This window comes from Erythrolamprus reginae, chromosome 5 (genome assembly GCF_031021105.1).
Source record: "Erythrolamprus reginae isolate rEryReg1 chromosome 5, rEryReg1.hap1, whole genome shotgun sequence".
NCBI classification, from domain to species: Eukaryota; Metazoa; Chordata; class Lepidosauria; order Squamata; family Dipsadidae; genus Erythrolamprus; species Erythrolamprus reginae.
In genome coordinates, this window is record NC_091954.1 from 14,099,690 (window position 1) to 14,126,964 (window position 27,275).

At 41.2% G+C, this 27,275-nt stretch overlaps 1 protein-coding gene across 4 annotated transcripts in view; it reads right to left on the reverse strand.

Annotated features, from left to right (window-relative positions):
• The window catches only part of ZSWIM8 (zinc finger SWIM-type containing 8), a 113,940-nt gene that overhangs the window by 74,299 nt on the left and 12,366 nt on the right, over positions 1-27,275 (reverse strand). For all 4 annotated transcript variants that reach the window (XM_070752099.1, XM_070752098.1, XM_070752097.1 and 1 more), the window contains exons 2-5: positions 26,179-26,332; positions 22,774-22,868; positions 16,403-16,575; positions 9,324-9,431 (exon numbers count right to left, since the gene is read on the reverse strand). In XM_070752099.1, the coding sequence (XP_070608200.1) occupies positions 9,324-9,431; positions 16,403-16,575; positions 22,774-22,868; positions 26,179-26,332 (530 nt within the window). The remainder of the gene's footprint in view (positions 1-9,323; positions 9,432-16,402; positions 16,576-22,773; positions 22,869-26,178; positions 26,333-27,275) is intronic.

Genomic DNA, 27,275 nt, shown 5'->3' on the forward strand with positions numbered 1-27,275 from the left:
ACAATCAGGCAGTAAGTATCCTAAGAGTAAGAAAATCAATACATTTTAAAAACTGATTGCACAATTATCGTAATTTCTGAGAGGGTGGAAAAAAGGCACACTACACTGGTCTTTAACCTGACCAAAATGGAGCAAAAACTGAAGTTAATGGTAGAAATATGCAAGAGAAGATTGATACATCATCTTGGATGTATCTGTCATTATAGTAGTAGGATCTATAACAACGTAGCAGAATTAAATAGATATCTTTGGATATTAGGGAAGCTGGTTTAAAAATTTGAACGATTAGAAATTAACAAGAGAGACCAGAATAGCAAAAGAGAGGTGAGATACTGCTTGAAGGCACACTTATAAAGGTCTCATGTGAATGAAAAATGAAAAATGCTAGCCAGTATCTAATGAATGCAAAACTGAAATGTGATAGTAATAAAGTCAATTTCTACTGAAGTTGCTCTTAATATTTCATACTAAGAATTGCCACCAGCTAAGGAGAGAAGCCATCTACTGTATGTAACAGCATAATGTTCCTGAATGTTTAACTTCATGCTATAGACTAAATTTGTTGCTCACTTTTGGCCTGTCCTGTTTACAGTCAGTAGAAATGAACCCACATGAAAATAACGTTAATAGGTAATGTGGTAAATGATTTAGCTTTACTAGATAAATGGTCAAAGCAATGGAAACTGCAGTTTAATGTTTCCAAATGTAAAATAATGCACTTGGGGAAAAGGAATCCTCAATCTGAGTATTGTATTGGCAGTTCTGTGTTAGCAAATATTTCAGAAGAGAAGGATTTAGGGGTAGTGATTTCTGACAGTCTCAAAATGGGTGAACAGTGTGGTCGGGCAGTAGGAAAAGAAAGTAGGATGCTTGGCTGCATAGCTAGAGGTATAACAAGCAGGAAGAGGGAGATTATGATCCCGCTATATAGAATGCTGGTGAGACCACATTTGGAATACTGTGTTCAGTTCTGGAGACCTCACCTACAAAAAGATATTGACAAAATTGAACGGGTCCAAAGACGGGCTACAAGAATGGTGGAAGGTCTTAAGCATAAAACGTATCAGGAAAGACTTAATGAACTCAATCTGTATAGTCTGGAGGACAGAAGGAAAAGGGGGGACATGATCGAAACATTTAAATATATTAAAGGGTTAAATAAGGTCCAGGAGGGAAGTGTTTTTAATAGGAAAGTAAACACAAGAACAAGGGGACACAATCTGAAGTTAGTTGGGGGTAAGATCAAAAGCAACATGAGAAAATATTATTTTACTGAAAGAGTAGCAGATCCTTGGAACAAACTTCCAGCAGACGTGGTAGATAAATCCACAGTAACTGAATTTAAACATGCCAGGGATAAACATATATCCATCCTAAGATAAAATACAGAAAATAGTATAAGGGCAGACTAGATGGACCAGGAGGTCTTTTTCTGCCGTCAGACTTCTATGTTTCTAATAGAGAATTCTGAAAAAAAAACCCTCTGCATTATAAAGTCTCTTTATTTTATATATGGTTAGAGAGAAAATAAATGTCACCCTTTATCTATCTGTGGTTAAGCAGATGCCAAAGCAGCCATCTTCGGCAGGAAACCCTATCTTGGACCGGGGGGAAAACAGCATGAGAATATTCCCCATTTGAAAAGAATATAGGAGCAAGATAACATAACATTTTGATTACTGTTTTCTCTGCCTCAAAACTTTAATTTATAATAATGTGCAGCAGCAGCAGCCAAAAAAGCCAATACAATCCTAAGCTGCATCAACAGGGGAATACACTCCAAGACCAGGGAAGTCTTAATACCACTCTACTACACCCTGGTCAGACCACACCTGCAGTACTGTGTTCAGTTCTGGCCACCACACTTCAAAAAAGACATAGAAACTCTCGAGAAGGTGCAGAAAAGAGCAACCAAAATGATCAGGGGTCTAGAAACCAAGACTTACGAAGAGAGACTGCGGGAACTGGGCATGGATAGCCTAGGGAAAAGGAGGGCCAGAGCGGACATGATAGCAGTCTACAGGTATACGAGGGGTTGCCACAGAGAGGAGGGGATCACTTTATTCTCCAGGGCACCGGAGGGCCGGACGAGGAACAACGGCTGGAAGCTGACCAAGGAGAGATTCAACCTGGAAATAAGGAAGAACTTCCTGACGGTCAGAACGATCAACCAGTGGAATAACCTACCAGCGGACTTTGTGAACTCCAATACTCTGGACATTTTTAAGAGGAAATTGGACTGCCATTTGGCTGGGATGCTATAGGGTTCCTGCTTAGGCAGGGGGTTGGACTTAATGACCCGCATGGTCCCTTCCAACTCTAACAATAAATAAAATAAATAAAATTAAAAAAATAAAGCAAAGGCTCTGGGTAACCACACAATCAATTGTATCAAAGAAAGCATTTTAAATGTTTACTATTCCTTTTTATGAAACTGCCATCATGCTGTATAAAATCCCTTAGGCCTATGCAACTCCTTTGAAGCCAGGATTCTCAAAGGGGAATTGGGAATAGACTGTGAAATATGCTTTCTTGGAATATAAATAGTTAGAGACAGCCAGCTACTTTAACTAACAGAATTTTTTTAAAAATACTCCATTAATAAAAATAAATCTACTTGGTGGGTTCTTTTGGGGGATAGATTTTTGTTCTTTGCTGTTTGAAAAAAAAACATATGCTTTTTATTTCTATAGAATAAATGGGCATCCCACCTTATTTGCTTTGTCAGGTGATGGAGCCCAAACATAGGAATTTATTTCTGACTCAAATAAGTCACCTTCATGCATGGAAGGAAACATCAGTATCCATGGAGAAGCTGTTTTGTTTCAGGTTTCTGCAAAGCAATTAGCACTTCAAGCTCTGATTGCTCTCATTACAAGACAGTAGTTAGTGATCCCTTAGTAGCTAGGCCTAGGGATACTAATCAATCAATGATTGTATCCAATGACTTAAGCTTGTTGCATTTTGTTCCTTATCTAGGCTTGTTTCACAGATCTCACAGGGGCGAGATAAAAAAGGAAACAAAACAGATCCAGGAAACTACAGACCAATCAGTCTAACATCAATATTGGGAAGATTCTGGAAACGATAATTAAAAAACATATCTGCAAACAACTACAAGTAAATAAAGTTATAACTAGTAGCCAGCATGAGTTTGTTAAAAACAGATCATGCCAAACCAATCTTATTTCATTATTTGATAATGTCACTTTAGACCAGCGAAATGCTGTGAACATAGTATATTTAGATTTCAGTAAGGCATTTGACAAAGTAGACCATAGCTTATTTCTTGGTAGCTAGAAAAATGTGGAATAGACAACATCACCACCCGACAGATTTGTAGCCGGCTGACAAAACCATACTTGATGAATAGTCCTTAATGGTACTACATCCATATCAGGAGAATGAAGTAGTGGGATACTACAAGGCTCCATCTTAGGCCCAGTATTCTTCAGTATGGCTTAGATCAGGAGATAGAAGAGGAACTCTCAGAGAGGGGCAGCATACAAATCCAATTAATAAATAAAATAAAATAAACTCATCAAATTTGCAGGATACTAAACTGCCAGGAACAGCCAACACCCTAGAAGACAAGCTGAGGATCCAAACGAGTCTACGGAGAGGGGCGGCATACAAATCCAATAAATAAATAAAAATAAAATAAACTTGAACAATGAGCCCTATCCATCAAAATGAATTTCATTTGCTGAGAAAAGCATAGATTAGGCGAGACCTGGCTCAAAAACAGTAACTGTGACAGGGACCTTGGAGTCAAGTGGATGATCACTTGAATATGTGCCAGCAGTGTGCAGCAGCTGCCAAAATAGCTAATACAATCCCGGGTTGTATTAACAGAGCCATAGAATCAAGATCACATGAAGTATTAATAACACTTTATAAAAACCTAATAAGACCATACCTAGAATATGGCAACCAGATTTGGTCATCATACTACAAAAAATAGGGCATGCAAGAGGCGGTGTGGGAATTTATCGTTCAGATTTGAGAGAGACATTGATGCGTTATGTTTTCATTTTGGACATCTTTGAAAATTCTGACACTCTCAGTGAGTAATTGGCTGACATAAGCCAGAAAGACTTCTGTGCTGGCTTGAGTGATTAACTCTGACTCTTGGACTGATAAACCAGCATTTCTCTTGCAGTTGCTGAGTCTTGCAGTCATTTGTACATAAAGAAACCTTTTCGGGGGTTTTTCAAGCTTGTGTGTGGCATGATGGCATCAGACATCTGAGAATTTATTGATTGGTTTTATTTATTTAATTTAATTATTTATTAAATTTCTATGCCGCCCTTCTCGAGGTGACTCAAGGTGGTTTACAACATTAATATAACAATATATAAGAAATCTAATACCTCTAAACCAGTGTTTCCCAACCTTGGCAACTGGAAGATTTTTGGACTTTAATTCCCAGAATTCCCCAGCCAGCGAATGCTGGCTGGGGAATTCTGGGAGTTGAAGTCCAGATATCTTTAAGTTGTCAAGGTTGGAAAACACTGATCTAAACTATGAAAATTTTCTATAAAACATTTAAAAGACCCCGTGAACACTCGCATATATTCATAATAATAATAATAATAATAATAATAATAATAATAATAATAATAGATTAGATTTGTATGCTACCCCTCTCCGAGGACTCGGAGCAGCTCACAACAAGCAAAACATTATATACAAATCCAATATTAAAACAGTTTTAAAACCCTTATTAAAAACAATCATACAACCCAAACAAACCATACATAAAATGAAACAGCTAAGGGTATATTAATTTCCCCATGCCTGGCGACATAGGTGAGTTTTCAAGAGTTTACGAAAGGCAAGGAGGGTAGGGGCAATCATAATCTCCGGGGGGAGTTGATTCCAGAGGTCCGGGGCCACAACAGAGAAGATTTTCAAGCTTGTGTGTGTGTTTGTATAACTGCCTCGTTTGGGTGGACTGATAAGGTCTGTTATTGCAATTAACCCCTGGAACGATTATTGTCTGGACTTTTCTGTGTGTGAATACCATGAATTCACTGTAGTTAAATAAAGAGGGTTTTTCAGGACAAGGAGTCTGTTTCTGGGTTTTGCTAAGGCTGGGTCAGAACACCACCAGACCAGCCTGGCAAGGAGTAGGAAACGGAGCAGCACTGAAAACAGATGAAAGTATGGTGCTGGACGAGACCTCACCCAACAGAAACTTCTTCCCCGTTTCCCTTTGAAGAGCAAATTGTTTGTATGATCAAGCCCTGTAGGATTGTGGGACGTGTGTGCTTGCGATAGAGGAAACCTATAGCTTCTCCCAGTAATGAAAATTGCAAGCAACAGTTTGAAAGGGACCTGCAATTCTCGTTACTGGGAGAGGCTGTAGGTTGCTTCTTTCAGTAAGTTGGAAAATTGTGGGAAGTGCATGGTTATCGGTAGAAGCAAAGCACTGCCTCTCCCAGTAACGAGAATTGCAGGCAACTCTTTCAAGGGAAAGTCGGCATCTATTGAAACACGGCAGCAGAACTGCAGGCCTCCAGAGCTGCCACCTTTGAAATGGTGAGCAGGGACCAGGCAGTGCGAGGCAGCACCACAGGACCAAAGAGGTAGGTAAAGGAAGAGGAGGTAGCTGTCGCCGGGCAGGTGATCTGCGGGTTGGGACAGCAGAGACTGAAGAAAGCTGCTTCAGCAACAGATGTGGCTGATGTGCAGCAGCAGCGGAGGCCTTTCGCCATCACCCCTCTGGCTACAAAACAGTGGAGGGGGAACAGATAAGGTGACCGAGCCTTCCCCGCCCATCCTTCGTAGCATAGCAGTCTGGCTTGAGAACGGAATGAAAAGGAAGAAGTGAGTAGGCAACCGGGTCACTGAATGGGTGGGGGGAGGTCGCTGAGCAGGGAGCATCCTGACTGAGGAGGCCATGAGGTGTGCGGGTACAGGATACGTGTGGCAGCTCCCCACCTGCCTCACCTCATGGCGATGCCGTACACCCACCTGCCCCGTTGTGGCTGTGAGCACTCAGATGATGAGACTGAGTAGGTAGGGTCTTAAATAGGGCTTGTTTTTGGGTAGGGCTTATATTAGGTACAGGCATGAAAATCGGGCTAGGTGTTATTTTCAGGATAGGTTTTATTTTCAGTAACAGTGAAGACAATTAACCAGTGGAATAGCTTGCCTCCAGAAATTGTGGGCACTCCCTCACTTTTAAGAAGAGTATACAGTGATACCTCATCTTACAAACGCCTCATCATACAAACTTTTCGAGATACAAACCCGGGGTTTAAGATTTTTTTGCCTTTTCTTACAAACTATTTTCACCTTACAAACCCACAGCCGCCACTGGGATGCCCCGCCTCCGGACTTCCGTTGCCAGCGAAGCACCCATTTTTGTGCTGCTGGGATTCCCGAGGCTCCCCTCCATGGGAAACCCCACCTCTGGACTTCCGTTGCCAGCGAAGCATCCGTTTTTGCGCTGCTGGGATTCCCGAGGCTCCCCTCCATGGGAAACCCCACCTCCGGACTTCCCTTGCCAGCGAAGCACCCGTTTTTGCGCTGCTGGGATTCCCCTGAGGCTCCCCTCCATGGGAAACCCCACCTCCGGACTTCCGTTGCCAGCGAAGCGCTTGTTTTTGCGATGCTGGGATTCCCCTGCTGGGATTCCCCTGCAGCATCGCAAAAACACAGAAGTCTGGAGGTAGGATTTCCCATGGAGGGGAACCTCAGCGGAATCCCAGCAGCGCAAACACGGGCGCTTCAGCTGGCAAAAGGGGTGAATTTTGGGCTTGCACGCATTAATTGCTTTTCCATTGATTCCTATGGGAAACATTGTTTCGTCTTACAAACTTTTCACCTTAAGAACCTCATCCCGGAACCAATTAAGTTTGTAAGACAAGGTATCACTGTATTTATATTTATATTTATATTTAGCTGAGGTGAACTGTGGAGTAACAAAGTTTATTACATTAAATTAAGGTGCTAACTAGGTTCTAATTATTAAGGATGGTAAAAGTAGAAGGGAATAGGGAAGTATTCTTAAAATGTCTTTGAATTGAATGAGCATTAAAATCCAAAGACTATTGGGTGCATTGTAGTATTTAACGTAATCGAACATGAATGGGTTTTGGGAAGGTAATAAAAAAGTAAAAAGATATTCATGGAAGTTATGAAACTATTCAACTTCACCCAATCCAATGGTAAGCTGTGAAACTTGCTAGTGGTATTGGTTGATACCAGGAAGGGAGTGCCATGCGCCAGCACGTAATTTGTGTATATATTGCTGCTGCTCTCCAGCCCCATCTAGTGCCAACAATCCATATTGTTGAAGCTGACTCAACCCCTTTACTCGTCATCCTTTACTCCAAAAACAAGTGAATGCTAGGAAGCAACACTCCCACAGCCCCTCTCCCGCGCGCCCCCTCCAGCAGTACTAGTGAGATTTAGATTACAGTGATACCTCGTCTTACGAACTTAATTGGTTCCGGGATGAGGTTTGTAAGGTGAAAAGTTTGTAAAACGAAACAATGTTTCCCATAGGAATCAATGGAAAAACGATTAATGCGTGCAAGCCCAAAACTCACCCCTTTTGCCAGCCGAAACCCCACCTCCAGACTTCCGTGTTTTTCTGATGCTGCAAGGGAATCCCAGCAGCGCAAAAACGGGTGCTTCGCTGGCAACGGAAGTCTGGTGGTGGGGTTTCCCAGCGAGGGGAGCCTCAGCGAAATTGCAGCATTGCAAAAACACGGAAATCCTCGAAACCCCATCTCTGGACTTCCGTGTTTTTGTGATGCTGCGATTTCGCTGAGGCTCCCCTCGCTGGGAAACCCCACCTCTGTACTTCCGTTGCTAGTGAAGCGCCCGTTTTTGCACTGCTGGGATTCCCCTGCAGCGTCGTAAAAACACGGAAGTCCGGAAGTGGTGTTTCCATCTTATCTAGAAATGTTTGTAAGTAGAGGCGTTCTTAGGTAGAGGTATCACCGTATTTGAGAAGCACTGGTATGGTCCCAATACATTTTTTAAAACTAGGAAACAGAACAAATACACCCCCCATGGGGATGCTGATCTCCCTGCACAAGTTATCTTCAATTCAGCATTCATGCAGAGATAACAAAGAAAGGAGCAAAGAAAGGCACAGAAGCACTGAACTTATTTGCAGCTATGCAACTGAGCCATTGCCTTGAGCTTATACTGCCTGCTTTCTGTTGAAACATTTTTATAGATAAACTGTAAGTAATTACTTTTATATAATCAAACAATGTATTCCTTTCATCGCAACTATTTTTGGAGCAGAAGACAAGAAATAGCCAACTATAGATTGAAAGACAGTAACAGTCTTGAAGCTTTCAATAACCACTCCTTTATGACTGGAAGGAATAAAAAGTGGCTTCTAACCTAGGAATTTAATGCTGTTCCTATCTTTCATTAGTTTAATTCATTCTGATCACTGGTTACGTTACATGATTTCATTCTGAATTGCCTTTTATTCTAGTATTCATCCAAAAATTTTCTTGAGTTTTGTTCACAATCTGGTTTGGCATTAGAAGATTAGTAAAAGTGTGCAATGTTTATTTCAAAATGGAAATATTTTGTGAAATTTTATGAAGCAAAAATTTTAAACTTGAACAATTAAACTCAAAAGTCTGTACATGTTACTCATCAAAATGACTAAACCACATGCATGTGGTAATTTATTCAGATCATTAATATTCTTAAATTTATTTATTTTTATTTATTTATTTTGTCCAATATACAATGAGAGTTTTAGTAGGTGTATATACACCAGGGTGATTCGACACAAAAATATGTAACCCTTCCCTGGTGCAGAGCTGAAGGGATTGGATACTGTAGCCTAGAGGATAATTCTCTGCCTTACAAGGCAAAGGTTGCAGGTTCAATTCCCAGTGGGTATGGCTAGCTGATGAGGCCAAAATAAGGCCGAAATAGATCTATCCTAGTCTCCCCTTAATTTTCAAAAAACATGTGACACACACATATATATATATACCCACGTAGTAAAATACATGATGAAGGTTATAGAGGAGATACTCATAGTAAAATATATCTATGAAAGAATAGAAAAGAAGATATAGTAATAGAACATATCAATGAAAGAATAGAAGAAGAGATATAGGAATAGAAGAAAGGAATAGGAGATACAGGAGAGCAATAGGACAGGGGATGGAAGGCACTCTAAGCATACAAACCATATTCAAAAAGTGTGAAACAACACAATCTTCTCACCTGTATTTCAGCACACAAGGAACATTTTCAAAAGAGAATCAAATAAAAATGCATCCATAGAATATAATCTGCATTTACTCTCCACTTTTGTTCCTATCTACCTGTTGAGGGAGTTCACTGATGAGGTACTGTGCAAATTTCTGCAGCTGATCTCTTTGTAGCCGAGACAGGGACTCAGAGACAGGAGCTCGCAAGCAAACTGCAGACGCCTAGATAGAAGGGAAAATATAAAGATCATTTCTTTAACAGAATGTCATGTTATTGTTAAATAATTCTCACAAGGGCGGATAAAAGCTACACAAGAAGCCTTTTTTTGAACATACAGTGTTCCCTCGATTTTCGCGGGTTCAAACTTCGCGAAAAGTCTATACCACGGTTTTTCAAAAATATTAATTAAAAAATACTTTGCGGTTTTTTCCCCTATACCACGGTTTTTCTCGCCCGATGACATCATATGTCATCGCCAAATTTTCGTCCGCCTTTAATAAATATTAACTTTAATAAATAAACATGGTGAGTAATAATCTAAATGGTTGCTAAGGGAATGGGAAATTGTAATTTAGGGGTTTAAAGTGTTAAGGGAAGGCTTGTGATACTGTTCATAGCCAAAAATAGTGTATTTACTTCCGCATCTCTACTTTGCGGAAATTTGACTTTTGCAGGCGGTCTCGGAAAGCATCCGCCGCGAAAATCGAGGGAACACTGTATATAGTAGTGTTTATTAAAATCAGGCTTCGGTAAGGACGCATCTATGAATCAGAAGCTTTACCCAAAATACATACATATTGATATGATTGACTTTGAGTACATTTATGCTCACTCCATATTTACTTGGAAACAGCATAGGTAGTCCTCAATTTATAACAATTGGGCCCAGAATTCTGGTCATAAGTCAGGAGGTCATTGAGTAGGGCACCATGTAACTTGACTCATATTTATAACTGTATTTATGAGCCACTGCAGTAAAATACATGGTCATTAGGCAAATTCAGCCTAAGCCTTTTTTGACATTTTCTGAGTGGAAGTGGCAAAAACCCTATCCAAATTGTGACTGCAGGATATTGAAACCTGGTGATAAATGCAAGCTGGTTGCCAAAAGTTCAAAATGTGATCACTTCACTGGAGGGGATAGTGTGTTATTTTACAATGGTTGTAACTTCCAGCAGATGAGCATCAAAATACAGTGTCCCCTCGATTTTCACGGGTTCAAACTTCGCGAATAGCCTATACCACGGTTTTTCAAAAAATATTAATTAAAAATACTTCGCGGGTTTTTTCTATACCACGGTTTTTCCCGCCCGATGACATCATGCGTCATCGCCAAACTAATAATTTTTGCAAATAAATAACAAAAAAAATAATTATTGTTAATAAATAATTATGTTTATAAATATCAGGATCACTAAGTGTCTTATTCAATGGTGAGTACCAGTAATAATGGTGAGTAAATGGTTGTTAAGGGAATGGGAAATGGTAATTTAGGGGTTTAAAATGTTAAGGGATGGCTTGTGATACTGTCCATAGCCAAAAATGGTGTTTTTACATCTGCATCTCTACTTTGCGGAAATTCGACTTTCGCGGGCGGTCTTGTAATGCATCCCCTGTGAAAATCGAGGGAACACTGTAATTCCTTTTGGCTATTTTACTCCACAGAGGTAGTGATTTTGTTATTAGATAAAGACATCCTTTATGGTACATTTCCCTAACAGTCTGGAAATGTGGTTCTACATTAGCATATAATAGTCTAAAAGCAGTTTCATTCATGTAGTTTTCCCACAAAATTTAGTACAGTGGTACCTCGACATACGAGTTTAATTCGTGCCAGAGCCGAGCTCGTATGTTGATCAATTTGTATCTCGAACGAATGCATTTAGATTTGGCTTTTCGCGCCGAGATAACTGGAAAAAATGGAATTCCTGCGCCACCTAGTGGACGCTCGGCTCGTATCCTGAATTTGAGCTGGGGTGTCGAACAGAAATTTTGCTCGCGTCTCAGCTCGTAACTTGGAATACCCGCATGTGGAGCAGCTCGTATCTAGAGGTACTACTGTATTGGCCATCCAGTTTGCAATAAAAATCTATGTTCTAATCAACATTCAGAGGCTCCCAGACTTATCATGGGCTTTTTTTTTTAAATCAAGAGCACTTAAAAATATTTTATTTGTTGTATGTGCTTCCAATATCTAGGGGGGGAAATGAAGTAAACTGGCTTTTGTTACAAAGCAACCTATGATGTTTTGCAAACTGTTGATCTGGTTATCCATTTGAAAACTATGGCTAATTGAAATAATATCTGTCCTTTCAACAACTTATATCCAAATTCCTCATGTGATTCTCCTAAGCTTCTTAAACTATCCAAGAAAGTTTTTGCAAAACTGTAAATGTAAACTGCAATCTGTATAATGAATCTTGGCCAATTCTTCTTCCCAGTGGAGAAAAAACTGTTTTACAAAAAAAGTAAATGAGTTTTCATTTACTTTTACACAAGAGCTGTTTTTAAAGCAACTAATTATACCCAAAAAATTCAAATGAATGCAGTCAGTGTTTCCTCACTGCTTCAATCAAGATATAGTCACATCATATCTAGCACAGTATTTACAAAGTTTATTACTATGTATATTTAAAAAACCTGCCTATAAAAAAACCTGCCTATCCCATTACTTGCAGACACAAAAATATTTTCTATTGCAGTTATATTGATATATTTTTATTCTTATTTATGTCCAACATTTATATCCAAAATCTTTTGTCAACTTTTGTGATAATTGTGTTGCACAAATAAATGTCCCCAATAAGGATTAGGGTCAGGGTTAGTCAAATCAAAGTCTTCTGAAGGAAGCCTTCAGAAATAGAGGGAAATATTCCTTCATGTGTGTTGTTGGTCTCTCTTAAATGCTTTTTATATTTCCCATAACATCTGCTAACTGAATCATATGAAAGTTATAGCTGAATTTTTTTGGAGGGAACCAGTTGCCTACCCTTTAAGAATGGAGCCAGAATCAGACTGAAAGCTTGCGAAAGGGTCAATATAATATTCTTTCAACTATTCCACATTCACAATCTTAAATAACTGAAAGTTAGAGACCATATTAGAAGACAGACCCACTATACTGTGTGAATACCTTAATTGGAGATTATCGGAATCTGATTATTATGAGCCTGTTCTGTCCAATTAAGTTCTCATTACCAGTAATTAATCAATGAAGATGGGTTCCCCGAAAATAAAACCTATCCTGAAAATAAGACCTAGCCTGATTTTTTCTATGTGCACCTAATTATAAGTCCTACTCCAAAAATAAGCCCTAGTTAAGACCTCACTCACTCCGTGGAGCTTCATGCCCTGCACCCGCTTAGGACCACCACAGTAAGGCCTCCCACCACATGGCAGTGGTGGTGCCACTGCTGCAGTTCCCGGCAGGAGGCCACATGGCATGTTATGCCAATGCTGCCACTTGCAGCAGAAGGCTATGTCATGTGCCATGTGGCCTCCTGCCGCAAGTAGCAGCACCTGTGTGATGTGCCAAATGGTCTCCTGCTGTGAGCGGTGGTACCAGTCACACATCATGCCACAAGCCGTGACATCAGTACAATGCGCCACATGTTGTCTGTCTCCAAGGGGCCACAGAAGTCAGACAGTGCATGACAGGTGTCAGGGCATGGGAAGCCTGGCTGCGGTAGTCCTAAGGTAAGCAGGTAAGACATCCCCCCAAAATAAGACATGGTGCTTATTTTGGGACCTAAAAGAAAATAAGACTAGGTCTTATTTGGGAGGGAATCACATCGTATCTTTACAACTAGTAAATTATGAGTCTAAACGTATCCCCAAACTATGATCTGCCCCCCCTCATCCAGAACAAAACCCCAAATAATTGTCATTATTATAATTATAATTATTGTTGTGGTTAGCTCTGGCCCTGCTCCTGCCCCAAGGACTGTGGATGTGGGGTAGACATCCACATGCTGCAGGCCTGTTTTGCCCCCGGTGGAATCTGCTGATGAAGGCTCCTCTGACCAAGAAGACATGAATGACAGGGAGGAGGAGAGTGGGGCAGACAGCTCAGGAGATCAATTATCTAGCTCCTCCTTGCATTCAGAACAAGAGTTAATGATACAGCCAGGCATGCGGAGAGCGATGCATAGGCAACAACAACTGAGAGATTACTATCAAAGAAAATGAGGCCACCTGTGATTGGGTGGGGCTGTGGTAATTAGTGAGGCTGCTATAAATAGCAGCCTGTGGGTTTGGCCATTGTGGAGGATTATCTGATCGTTGTGTTTCGTGACTGCTTTACTGACTTGGACCCTTTGTGTGCTGATTTTTCCCCGCTTTGAAAGTAAACCAGAGCAAAGTGTATTTCACTTTGTGAAAGAAGGACTGTGAATTGCCTCACAGCTGCAAGATAAGTATCACAGAACTGATAAGGGACATGTACAAATTGCCAGTTTGTTTGGAGACGAGGCCTTGGTTTAAGTGAATTTTCATTATAAAGAACATTGTTTTGAATTTTCAAACGTGTGTGTGTCTGAAATTTGTACCTGTGAATTTTTGAGAGGATTCTACCAGAGAGCCCGACAGAACAAATTATTATTATAATTATTATAAGGCACAAATCATTTCTTGATGTCATCTTGCTGATACACCTTTATTTTCTGATTTTGCCTAAGTACAGGCAGTGTATTGATGAAAGCAAAAGTATGCAGTAGTATATGCAATTTCAATCTCATGCCTCTCACTCAAGTTTTATAAACTTGTTAAGGATAGTACAAAGAATCTTATAAAAAATATCCCCATCAGCACTTTTTAAAAACAGCCATCTAAATAGAATTGAACCATTATACTACAATCTGCACCCTCAAAGTTAAATTTTGCAGAAAGTGAATATGCTTGATACTACAAAAAAAACCCGAGAGCAACTACAATTTTGCTTACATTCTGCTTTTCATAACTTGTAAAAATAATTTGACCGCAAAGATGAGGATGACTCTTCAGTTTGAGAACTGTCAAACTGTCAAACTAACCGTAAACACAACAAAGTCTCCAATGAAAATGTTAGCTCAGCCATAAATATTCAGAAAGTTAGCCTGTCACTAATATCAAAATATTACTTCTGATTTGTCCTAAACAACTGACTTAACACTGGAAATTCATACGAAATGTGTTGATCCCTTCAGAAACCCTCTATAATGCTCTATAGACAAAAATTTCAGTAATATTCAGTAATATTTTGTAAGCCTGAGTTCTGCTGGTTATTCTTAAATTTAACTATACAGTGTTCCCTCGATTTCCGCGGGGGATGCGTTCCGAGACCGCCCGCGAAAGTCGAATTCCCACGAAGTAGAGATGCGGAAATATACCATTTTTGGCTATGGACAGTATCACAAGCCATCCCTTAACACTTTAAACCCCTAAATTACAACTTCCCATTCCCTTAACAACCATTTACTGACCATTATTACCGGTACTCACCATTGAATAAGGCACTTAGTGATCCTGATATTTATAAACATAATTATTTATTAACAATAATTATTTTTCTTGTTATTTATTTGCAAAAATTATTAGTTTGGCGATGACGTATGACATCATCGGATGGGAAAAACCGTGGTATAGGAAAAAACCCGCGAAGTATTTTTTAATTAATATTTTTTGAAAAACTGTGGTATAGGCTATTCGCGAAGTTCGAACCCGCGAAAATCGAGGGAACATTGTATTTCTATTTCATTCATTATAAGTCTTCCCATAGGACAGTAAATGAGTTACCTCACATTATTAGTCAGTAAAACTTACAGAAGAAAATACATATTATATGTTAAGCCAAGCTTTACAGTACATAAATCTAAAATTGCTACACACAGAGAAAAATTTATTAAAGATTAAAAACTGGGAAAATGGTAGAATACTACTTTAATTTTAACCAAGTTTCTCAAATTTTTTAAGAACATACTTATAATACCAGCTTATGAAGCTGAGGAGAGCTGTAGGGACGGACGACAGGGCAGTAAGTTGAGTTATTGGATTAGTGTAAGTATATTTTGTAAAAAAAAAACCTTTGGCAAGAAACCCAATCTAATTTCCAGGTTACTTATCAATATGGAAATCGTGCAAGTGTTTTTCCTTCGCCAAAACATATCAAAGAGTATGAATCAGTTACTGATTTTTTTGAGGCAGATCACTTAACGTGCAGCATTGACTATTCCAATTTAACTGTGTCTCAAAATTCTTAATAATCTTAAAAAAGTATTAATACAGTGGTACCTCGGTTCTCGAACGCTTTGGTTTTCGTACATTTCGGATACTGAACAAAATTTTCAGCAAAAATTTGCTTCGGTATCTGAACAAAAATTCGGATACCGAACAGCCACAGAAAATTTTGTTTGTTATCCCAAATGTTACCGCCCGCTTAACAGCCTCCCAGTCTCTATAGTCTAACCTCTCCAAGCTGCAGGAAGGGTGGGGGCGGCTGCAATACCGGCAGCTTCGAGGGGCTCCTTTCTTCAGTGCTTCGTCTTGTGCACCAACTTTCTCCTTCCCGGCATCAGCGGTGGCGACGGCAGCGGCTTCCCTTCGAGGAGCAACGACGCTGGGAACGTCATGTGATGAAGGGAAGCTGCCGGAGCCATCTCAGCAGTTGCCGCCGCTCCACCGGCTTCCCTTCGTTACGTGACGTTCCCGGCGCTGCTGCTCCTTGAAGAGAAGCCGCTGCCGTCACCACCGCTGCCGCCAGGAAGGAAAAAGTTGTTGCACAATACAAAACACTGAGGAAAGGAGCCCCCCGAAGCTGCCGGTATTGCAGCTGCCCCCACCCTTCCTGCAGCTTGGAGAGGTTAGACTATAGAGCTCCTCAGATTTTTATCCCATAGGAGATAAAGAAAATAGATTTAATTGGTTCCCAGCAAGTCAACAGGGGCTGGGAACCAATTAAATCCATTTCCATTATTTCCTATGGGATAAATTAATTCGGTACTCGACCAAATCGGTTCTCGACCACACTTCTGGAACGAATTGTGGTCGAGAACCGAGGTACCACTGTACTTTTGAATAATTCAGTATTAAACGAATGCCTTCCTTCAAGTCTGAGTCAACTAATGAAACAGGAATAAACAGCAGAACTGCCTTACTGAATACTTGATTTTTAACGGTTTACTGTGAAATAAAACAACAGCCATATTTCAAAGCCTACATTGTGTATCCGAAAGAGACAAAGGGCTACCACGTGGGCACACCATTTAGCCCCAGCTCCACATGTACAGCTGCATGAGGTGATCCTGCATCTGTCAAACATTACTGCCACGTTGTAGGCTCCTTTTGGTGGCACTATCTGTGGAGGTACCACTGTGGCACTCAGGTGGAAACCTGTTGGAGAGAAGGACAAAAGTTATAGTCTGGCAGTTATCGAAGCAGAGGAAAATGTAGCTCAGATATATAATTGAAATACTATTCAGTCCATAATGATGAGGGGGTTGAATAACCAAGTAGAAACAGAATTTTATAAAACTTGGCAGAAGGTTTACAACCGGTGGAATACAAAAAAGGATATTAAATATAAAGTGTTAAATAGTTAAATATACAGTGATACAAACGCCTCGTCATACAAATTTTTCGAGATACAAACCCAGGGTTTAAGATTTTTTTGCCTCTTCTTACAAACTATTTTCACCTTACAAACCCATCACCGCCGCTGGGATGCCCCGCCTCCGGACTTCCGTTGCCAGCGAAGCACCCGTTTTTGCACTGCTGGGATTCCCCTGAAGCTCCTCTCCATGGGAAACCTCACCTCCGGACTTCCGTTGACAGCGAAGCACTTGTTTTTGCGATGCTGGGATTCCCCTACTGGGATTGCCCTGCAGCATTGCAAAAACACAGAAGTCCAGAGATGGGGTTTCCTATGGAGGGGAACCTCAGGGGAATCCCAGCATTGGCTTCAGGACTCAGCTGGGAAGCGGCGCGAGCGAGCGGTGAGCGAACAGCGCGAGCGAACGGCTTGTCCGCCGCCTGCCTGCCCACGCGCCCACCGCTCGCCCGCCCTTCGCCCGCCCACGCCGTTCGCTCGCGCCGCTTCCCAGCTGAGTCCTGAAGCGAATTGGCTTCAGGACTCAGCTGGGAAGCGGCGCGAGCGAACGGCGTGGGCGGGCGAAGGGCGGGCGAGCGGCAGCGAGGAGTTTGCGTGGGCGGTGGGGAAACCCCAATCTTCGGCTCCTCGCTGCTGCTGCGGAAGTAAAAGCACCATCTGCGCATGCGCAGATGGTGTTTTTACTTCCGCAGCGCTACTTCGCGAAAAACCGGTCATTGCGAGGGGTCCTGGAACGGAACCCTCGCAATGATCGGGGGACCACTGTATAGTGATATTTTATAGTTAAGTTCATTTTTTCGAATTGGTTTAAACTATAATTAGATAAGTGGTAGAAAGTACTGAAAAGTTAAAATTTTTATGATAGCATATATTATATAGAGATATTTCATTGATATGTTTACTTTTCTGTTTTGATCTAAATTATAATTAGTTTTCTTTTTCTGTACTAAGAAGACTTCTATGCTGAGCGGAGCAATTGTAGCTCCTTTTCGTGTTCAATGTTGTGTTTTGTCAATTTAATGTTTGTTCGTATTGTTACGTCTTTCATTTTGAATACTAATAAAAATATTATTTTATTTTTTTTTAAAGAAATACTATTCAGTCCAACGGTCATTCTCTGCAATACTCAATCTCCCTAGTTTCAGTGAAAAATTTAAATGATATATTTCAGCTGTTTTCAAAGACTACTTTTATAGTAAAAATTTGCATTTCGATAGAAGATGCTCATCTAAATTTAAACTAAAATTCTTCCTATTGACAACTACCATATCAGCTCTTTTAAGCATTATACACATTTGTTACCCATGTTTGCACATAATGCAATCTTGGACTAATGTTCATAGCCCCCCCCAAAAGACTTTTACAGTTTAATTTCACTTTCAATTAATGCAAGTTTTCCATTATAGATAAACCAGAGACTAAACACTTCGGACAGTTTATTTGAATCTTATTAAAAATATTACTAAATTGTTTTAACCCATTGTCATTATCTGAATATTAACATGTGGCCTATGAGGCAGAGGATATTTTTTTCAGAGTTATTTCATCTATTCATGTGGTACTAAGCCAAAATGTAGGCCACAATATTCTCTCAAAAGCTCTGTTCTGTTTTTAAGGATAAGAAAAATGAATACTTAATTCAAAGCTGTCTAATAAATCCATGGATGGAACATTATCTCACTTTGTGGTAGAACATACTGTTCCTTGTCTAAAACACACACATACATTTAATGTTCTCAAGAAGTAGACATGTTTCATCTGTAACCAAAGCTTCCAAACATTTCTCTTAAAAGCTGAAAATGATTTTTTAAAATTATTATTATTATTATTAATTGGATTTGTATGTTGCCCCTCTCCGGAGACTCGGGGTGGCTAACAACAATAATAAGACAGTGTACAGTACTAATCCAATACTAAAAATGATTAAAAACCCATTAATATAAAAAACCAAACATACATAGAATAGAATAGAATAGAATTTTTATTGGCCAAGTGTGATTGGACACACAAGGAATTTGTCTTGGTGCATATGCTCTCAGCGTACATAAAATAAAATATACATTTGTCAAGAATCATGTGGTACAACACTTAATGATTGTCATAGGGGTCAAATAAGCAATGAAGAAGCAATATTAATAAAAATCTTAGGATATAAGCAACAAGTTACAGTCATACAGTCAACATGGGAGGAAATGGGTGATAGGAATTATGAGAAAAACTAGTAGAATAGAAGTGCAGATTTAGTAGAAAGTCTGACAGTGTTGAGGGAATTATTTGTGTAGTAGAGTGAAGGCGTTCGGAAAAAACCTGTTCTTGTGTCTAGTTGTCTTGGTGTGCAGTGCTCTGTAGCGACGTTTTGAGGGTAGGAGTTGAAACAGTTTGTGTCCAGGATGCGAGGGGTCAGTAAATATTTTACCCGCCCTCTTTTTGACTCGTGCAGTATACAGGTCCTCAATGGAAGGCAGATTGGCAGCAATTGTTTTTTCTGCAATTCTGATTATCCTCTGAAGTCTGTGTCGGTCCTGTTGGGTTGCAGCACCAAACCAGACAGTTATAGAGGTGCAGATGACAGACTCAATGATTCCTCTGTATAACTGGATCACCAGCTCCTTGGGCAGTTTGAGCTTCCTGAGCTGGCGCAGAAAGAACATTCTTTGTTGTGCTTTTTTGATGATGTTTTTGATGTTAGGTGACCATTTTAGGTCTTGAGATATGATAGAACCTAGAAATTTGAAGGTCTCTACTGTTGATACTGTGTTGTCTAGTATTGTGAGAGGTGGAAGGGTGGAAGGGTTTCTCTTAAAGTCTACCACCATTTCTACGGTTTTGAGTGTGTTCAGTTCTAGATTGTTCTGGTCACACCACAAGGATAGTTGTTCAACTTCCCGTCTGTATGCGGATTTATCATTGTCTCGAATGAGTCCGATCACTGTTGTATCATCTGCAAACTTCAGTAGTTTAACAGATGGATCGTAGGAGATGCAGTCATTAGTGTATAGAGAGAAGAGAAGTGGTGAGAGTATACAGCCTTGGGGGGCACCTGTGCTAATTGTACATATACAGTGATCCCCCGTTTATTGCTTCCCCAACCATTGCGAACAGGGTACTTCGCTATTTTTCAACCCGGAAGTCAAAAATACCATCTACGCATGCGTGCCGGGCACGCATGCGTAGATGGCAGCGGCTTCCCTGGGTCTTCCCCCTCTTGCTGGCGTCAGCGAGGAGTTTCCCCACCGCCCACGCAAACTCCTCGCTGCCGCCCGCCCTTCGCCCGCCCACGCCGTTCATTCTCGCCGCTTTTGAGCTGAGTCCGGGAGCGAATTCGCTTCCGGACTCAGCTCAAAACCGCCGATAGCAAGCGGCAAGGAACGGCTTGTCTCGGCGCTTTCGAGCTGTCAGCTCGAAAGCGCCGAGACAAGCCGTTCCTTGCCGCTTGGTATCGGCGGTTTTGAGCTGAAAACCGGCGGTTTTGAGCTCAAAACCGGCGATACCAAGCGGCAAGGAACGGCTTGTCTCGGCGCTTTCGAGCTGACAGCTCGAAAGCGCCGAGACAAGCCGTTCCTTGCCGCTTGCTATCGGCGGTTTTGAGCTGAAAACCGGCGGTTTTGAGCTCAAAACCGCCGATAGCAAGCGGCAAGGAACGGCTTGTCTCGGCGCTTTCGAGCTGACAGCTCGAAAGCGCCGAGACAAGCCGTTCCTTGCCGCTTGCTATCGGCGGTTTTGAGCTGAAAACCGGCGGTTTTGAGCTCAAAACCGGCGATACCAAGCGGCAAGGAACGGCTTGTCTCGGCGCTTTCGAGCTGACAGCTCGAAAGCGCCGAGACAAGCCGTTCCTTGCCGCTTGCTATCGGCGGTTTTGAGCTGAGTCCGGAAGCGAATTCGCTTCCGGACTCAGCTCAAAACCGGCGATACCAAGCGCCCCCCGGACCCCCAACCCGGGTTTGGGGGGCTGCTAGGAAGCCCTCCATGCCGGCGGCAAACAGCCGCCCCGCCCCCAATCTTCGGCTCCTCGCTAGCGCTGTGGGAGTAAAAACACCGTCTGCACATGCGCAGACGGTGTTTTTACTTCCGCATCGCTACTTCGCGAAAACCCGCTCGTTGCGGGGGCTCCTGGAACGGAACCCTCGCAACGAGCGGGGGATCACTGTATCTGATGTGATGTTTCCTAGCTTCACCTTCTGCTTCCTGTCTGTTACATACAAACAAACATACCATGCATAAAATTGTAAAGGCCTAGGGGGAAAGAGCAGAGGTGGGTTTTAAGGAGCTTATGAAAGGCAAGGAGGGTGGGGGCAATTCTAATCTCTGGGGGGGGTTGGTTGGTTCCAGAGGGCCGGGGCCGCCACAGAGAAGGCTCTTCCCCTGGGTCCCGCCAAGCGACATTGTTTAGTTGACGGGACCCGGAGAAGACCCACTCTGTGGGACCTAAATGGTCGCTGGGATTCGTGCAGCAGATTTACATTCATGCAGTAGGAAATGTTGCATTTAAACAAACTTAATATGGTGGACCTCCATGTAGATTTACCAAATAGAAGTACATATTATTCAACAAGACATAATAAATTTAGTTGCATAGATTATATATTAATGAATAAAGTGGGAAATATACATCTTAAGAAGATAGAAATAAAAAGTATTCATGCAGTAGGAAAGGGTTCTAATTTCTCAGGTTCCCCAACTAAGAAGTACCTAGACTAACAAACAGAAAGTAAACATAATAGTACACTGCTGTAATAATTAAATTATCAGTCTATGCAGATCAGCAACCATTCTGTGAGGGTTGCTTGTATACCTCAAACTATTGGGCTCTAAACAGAGCAAGTATAGTCTATGATGGGAGATTTAATCCAAAACATTGTCGGATCTAAGACAAAAATTTAATTGATTTACTTAAACCATACCCTACTACAGTTACATGGAATTAATTCAATACAGTCAATATGATTTCTTTCATGTATCTAATGTGTTTGTTTTTTCACCTATTTTTTCAGTTTTCAACTAAACTTGGAATAATTTCAAAGTTAGATCCAAAACTTTGGGGCTACAAAATGACTGTAAATAGGATCTTTAGCAAGAGTGGGTGAAAAACCTCTTTAAGACACATACTAAAGTTAGAAAAATGAATGTGAAGATGAAACATGAAATAACCTGGGAATAGCTCTATTTGGAATAATAAAAATATAGAAACATAGAAGTCTGACGGCAGAAAAAGACCTCATGATCCATCTATTTGCTGTATTTTATCTTAGGATGGATATATGTTTATCCCAGGCATGTTTAAATTAAGTTACTGTGGATTTATCTACCACGTCTGCTGGAAGTTTGTTCCAAGGATCTACTACTCTTTCAGTAAAATAATATTTTCTCATGTTGCTTTTGATCTTTCCCCCAACTAACTTCAGATTGTGTCCCCTTGTTCTTGTGTTCACTTTCCTATTAAAAACACTTCCCTCCTGGACCTTATTTAACCCTTTAACATATTTAAATGTTTCGATCATGTCCCTCCTTTTCCTTCTGTCCTCCGGACTATACAAATGGAGTTCATTAAGTCTTTCCTGATACATTTTATGCTTAAGACCTTCCACCATAATTTCAAAAATATTTAAATGATTTAACAGTGTGAGCAAAAAATAAATAAATTAAGTCAATTGTATAGATTTTAAGTCTTGTCCACTTAAAACAGGATCCAAATAATTCATTCCTTTCTGTCATTTTGAGACACGTCCAAGAGGAAGAATTCATAAATGTCTCCCCAGCCAGTTCTAAAGGCTGTCATGATAGAGTGCAACTTCATGTTTGCTGAAAAAGCACATTCAAGTATGTATAATAAGCTTAATACTTATCAAAATCTGTCTCAGGTATTCTGTGCAACTGACATGAGATTTTTCAACAGTAGTGTAAAGGTTAGAGTTAAAGCAAAGGAGAGTAGACTCTTTGATTTCCGAGGTCTCAATTCCAAAGTGTGTAAGATACAAACATACCTATCTGTAATGGGTCTTTAACAGCCCTCATTCGGAAGAGTTGCTCGCCTCGTTGGAACTCATCGGCACTACCATTTGCCAAGCATGAATATAGCCTGAAAGAAATAAATCATTCTATTATTAGAGTGGTCTTCAATGGAGACTGACAACAGTGCATTCCATTTGACAATGCAAATATTATGGACAGATTGCAGAGAGTAGATTATGTCATCGTGGAAAAAAAGGCTACATTAAACGTAAGGGGAATTTTGATCATATACAGGTTCTTAATTGCAGGTCGCAATTTGCAATGTCAAATTCCCTCTTCTATTAAACCTACATAAACCTTTATTTTATAGACAATACAGAAAAGCATGTACAACTCAAGACTGTTATATGGGGTCTACTTTTTAAAAATTAAAACACAATGGTAGATGGAAAGCTATGAATTTTAGGTCAAAGTTATACAAATCTTTTCACCTTATAAGAGAATGGATATATTATGGGTTGGTTACTAACTAGGCATAAAAAGCAGATGTGTTAATATGCAGTTTAAGACATTTATATCCTAGCCTTCTCCCCACAAAAGTTCCATGTACCTAATAGAGTGTGAAAGAATATAGGAAAGGGAGGAAAAGGGAGAGGAAAAGGAAAGAATTCTGTCTTAAAAGGTAGCTGTTTCAAATGGAGAATTTGCTTCCTGATCTCAATAGCAGAGAGCACTGGTGGAGTTGATCTGAGAATATGGAAAAACAGAAGACAATTTCAAGAGATCGGGGGGGTGGGGGAGTTAATAGGTAAAAGAATGGGGGGAAAGGACCCAAAGGTGCTATGGGAGGAAAAAATTGCAATCAGGAGATACCGTATGTACATATGTGCATGTATACATTCAGGTATGGGCCACATGCCAATACGCCGGGAATACCATTCCGGCGGTAAAAATGGAGCATGTAGTCTCGCTCCATTGCCGCTGGGCATGCACGAACTGCACAACCGGCTCATTACGGTAAAAAATAGGGGGGGTTTCCACGTGGCCTGCTTTCTGCTTTCCCACGCCGCAGGCATCTCTCAGCGTGGCGATGGCACTCAGCACAAGACATGGCCTTTGGGAGCAGCAGCGCTTGGGGCGCCATCACAGCACCAAGAGACATCTACGGCGCAGGAGAGAACCAAACAGGCTGTCTAGCGTGGAGCTCGGGCCCCATGCGATGGCCCATCTATTCGGCAGGAGAGCAGAGCACTCAAGCCAGGTAAGGCCGGCGGCGGCACGATGGAGCGGGCAGAAGACCTGGGCGAGCGGGCAGACCTGCGCTGCCACTCATGACAGAGCCACCACGAGCAGCGAGGGGAACTGAGCGAGCGGGCAAGCAGGCCGAGCTGCGCTGCTGCTCTTGAGGGAGCCGCCACAACCGGCAAGGAGAACTAGGTGAGCGGGCAGAGCTGTGCCGCCGCTCGTGACAGGACCACCACGAGTGGCAAAGGGAATCAGGTGAAAGGGAGAGCAGGCGGAGCTGCGCTTCCGCTCGTGATGGAGCCACCACGATCAGCGAGAAGAACCAGGCGAGCGGGTGGAGCTGTGATGCCGCTTGTGACAGAACCGCCATGAGCGGCGAGAGGAAGTGGGCGAGTGTACGGGAGCAGGCGAGCCACTTGCGGCAGAGAGACATAGTGGGGCTAGCAGCGGCTGTCTTACTTGCAGGTTTCTGGGCCTTTTTACTTCTGCGCATGCGCAGAAGCAAAAAAACCTGGAAATCGCATGCGCCTGTGTCATCACATGTGATTCAGCTTCTGCGAATGTGCAGAATCCTGCGCAGGGCATGTGTACATTCCTGCTCTCCCGCCCCATTCCGGTAGCGCTGGGAATGGCGGCCCACCACTGTATACATTATATGATATTGCCGAAAACTACACCACTAGGAGGGAAGAATAAAGAAAAGCTTTGGCAGCTGTGGAAATAAACATAGACGAAACTAGCTATAAGAGACATCCAACCAGTAGAGCCGGGGTGGCGCAGCAGGTAGAGTGCTGTACTGCAGGCCACTGAAGCTGACTGTAGATCTGAAGGTCAGCGGTTCAAATCTCATCACCGGCTCAAGGTTGACTCAGCCTTCCATCCTTCCGAGGTGGGTAAAATGAGGACCCGGATTGTGGGGGCAATAGCCTAGCTCTGTTCAAAAAGTGCTATTGCTAACATGTTGTAAGCCGCCCTGAGTCTAAGGAGAAGGGCGGCATAAAAATCGAATAAATAAATAAATAAACCCATACGGCTTAAATTCATAGATCTTGGAGTTTGCATAGAAAGCCTAATAGCAATAGTCTCCCAAAATGGGGAACCAACGCAGACTCTAACAAAGGAGAGAAATGAGATTAGATTTCCCCCCACCAACTTTAAAATGCCAGGCTGCCAGTGTAAAAGGCTGGGCTGATTTAACTGTTTGTCTACATAGATCATTATACCATTGCAAATCAACCAGACCTTGTACCGGGCAGGCTATAGAGTTATATTTTTTTTAAAAAAAAAATGATTGCATTTAGCAGTTTCCTGGTCATTCAAATAGGCCCTCTGCATCTGTACAGAGATTTAAATACCCTACTACAGTTACATGGAATTAATTCAATACAGTCAATATGATTTCTTTCGTGTATCTAATGTGTTTGTTTTTTCAACTATTTTTTCAGTTTTCAACTAAACTTGGAATAATTTCAAAGTTAGATCCAAAACTTTGGGGCTACAAAATGACTGTAAATAGGATCTTTAGCAAGAATAGGTGAAAAACCTCTTTAAGACACCATACTAAAGTTAGAAAAATGAACGTGAAGATGAAATATGGAATAACCTGGGAGTAGCTCTATTTGGAATAATTTCAAAAATATTTAAATGGATTTAACAGTGTGAGCAAAAAAAAACAATATTAAGTCAATTGTATAGATTTTAAGACTTGTCCACTTAAAACAGGATCCAAATAATTCATTCCTTTCTGTCATTTTGAGACACGTCCGAGAGGAAAAATTTAGCAGTTTCCTGGTCATTCAAATAGGCCCTCTGCATCAGTAGAGATTAAAATAGTAACATAAGTCTAAATCCTGATTAAATAGTATGTCCTTTAAAAAGATAGAGATTAACACTGTTTATTTATTAAATTGGCCGCCCATCTCATTTCAAAGAACTTTGGACAGCTTACAGCATAACTGTTCACCATAGAAGGTGTGTATCAAAAGCTTTTTGTCTCCTGGGTGTAAAATTTCCTTTATTTCAACTTATTAAATTCAAATTTCAGATGTTTCATTATGTTCAATTCATTTAATTAATGAACCAATTTGTTTTCCACACAAAACGTGAGGTTGGAAAAACCAAAAAGCTTACTTCTTTTTTTTGTAAGAAGTGACAACAAAGTCCATTATAAGAAAATTGTAAAGGGATAATACCTGATGTCTTCTTCATTCTCTGGGAAGCTCCAAAAGGCAATGCGAAGCTGCAGTTGCTCCGGCACAGGTGGGTAGACTTTTTCCACTACTTCAAATGGAATGTGAAATGCCACCTGCTTTGCTGAGAGTTCCACCAAGGGAATCACCGATCCATCTAAAGGGATGAAGAGTATTGGGCAAATTACAGTGATACCTCGTCTTACAAACGCCTCGTCATATAAACTTTTCGAGATACAAACCCGGGATTTAAGATTTCTTTGCCCCTTCTTACAAACTATTTTCACCTTACAAACCCACCGCCGCTTCTGGGATGCCCCACCTCCAGACTTCCGTTGCCAGCGAAGCACCCGTTTTTGCGCTGCTGGGATTTCCCTGAGACTCCCCTCCGTGGGAAACACCACCTCTGGACTTCCGTGTTTTTGTGATGCTGCAGGGGAATCCCAGCAGTGCAAAAACGGGTGCTTCGCTGGCAACGGAAGTCCGGAGGTGGGGTTTCCCATGGAGGGGAGCCTCAGGGAAATCCCATCAGCGCCAAAATGGGCGCTTCGGCTGGCAAAAGGGGTGAATTTTGGGCTTGCACGCATTAATCACTTTTCCATTGATTCCTATGGAAAATATTGTTTCGTCTTACAAACTTTTCACCTTAAGAACCTCGTCCCGGAACCAATTAAGTTTGTAAGACAAGGTATCACTGTATCTGAATTCTGTAAATTATATCATTAAGAACTAAGGGAAAAAAACCTATCATGACTTTTCTAAACTAGGGGCGGCATACAAATTTAATAAATAATAATAATAATAATAATAATAATAATAATAATAATAATAATAAACGTAAAATAAGTTTTTACTATTTTCCAAGAAACTATAAGCAGCAGCCCTACTGTTCATAAAGATTAAGACGTCAAGAGAAGTATTGATTAGTTCCTTTTGTCTTCAATAAACCACTTGCTAAAAACCAATGCTATAATAGTACAATGGCAGCTTTCAATTCCATCAACCGTGGTATTCTCCTGGCGCGGCTTCGGGGGAATGGGAGTGGGAGGCCTTGTGCTATCCTGGTTCACTTCCTTTTTCTGCGGCCACTCTGTCAATGT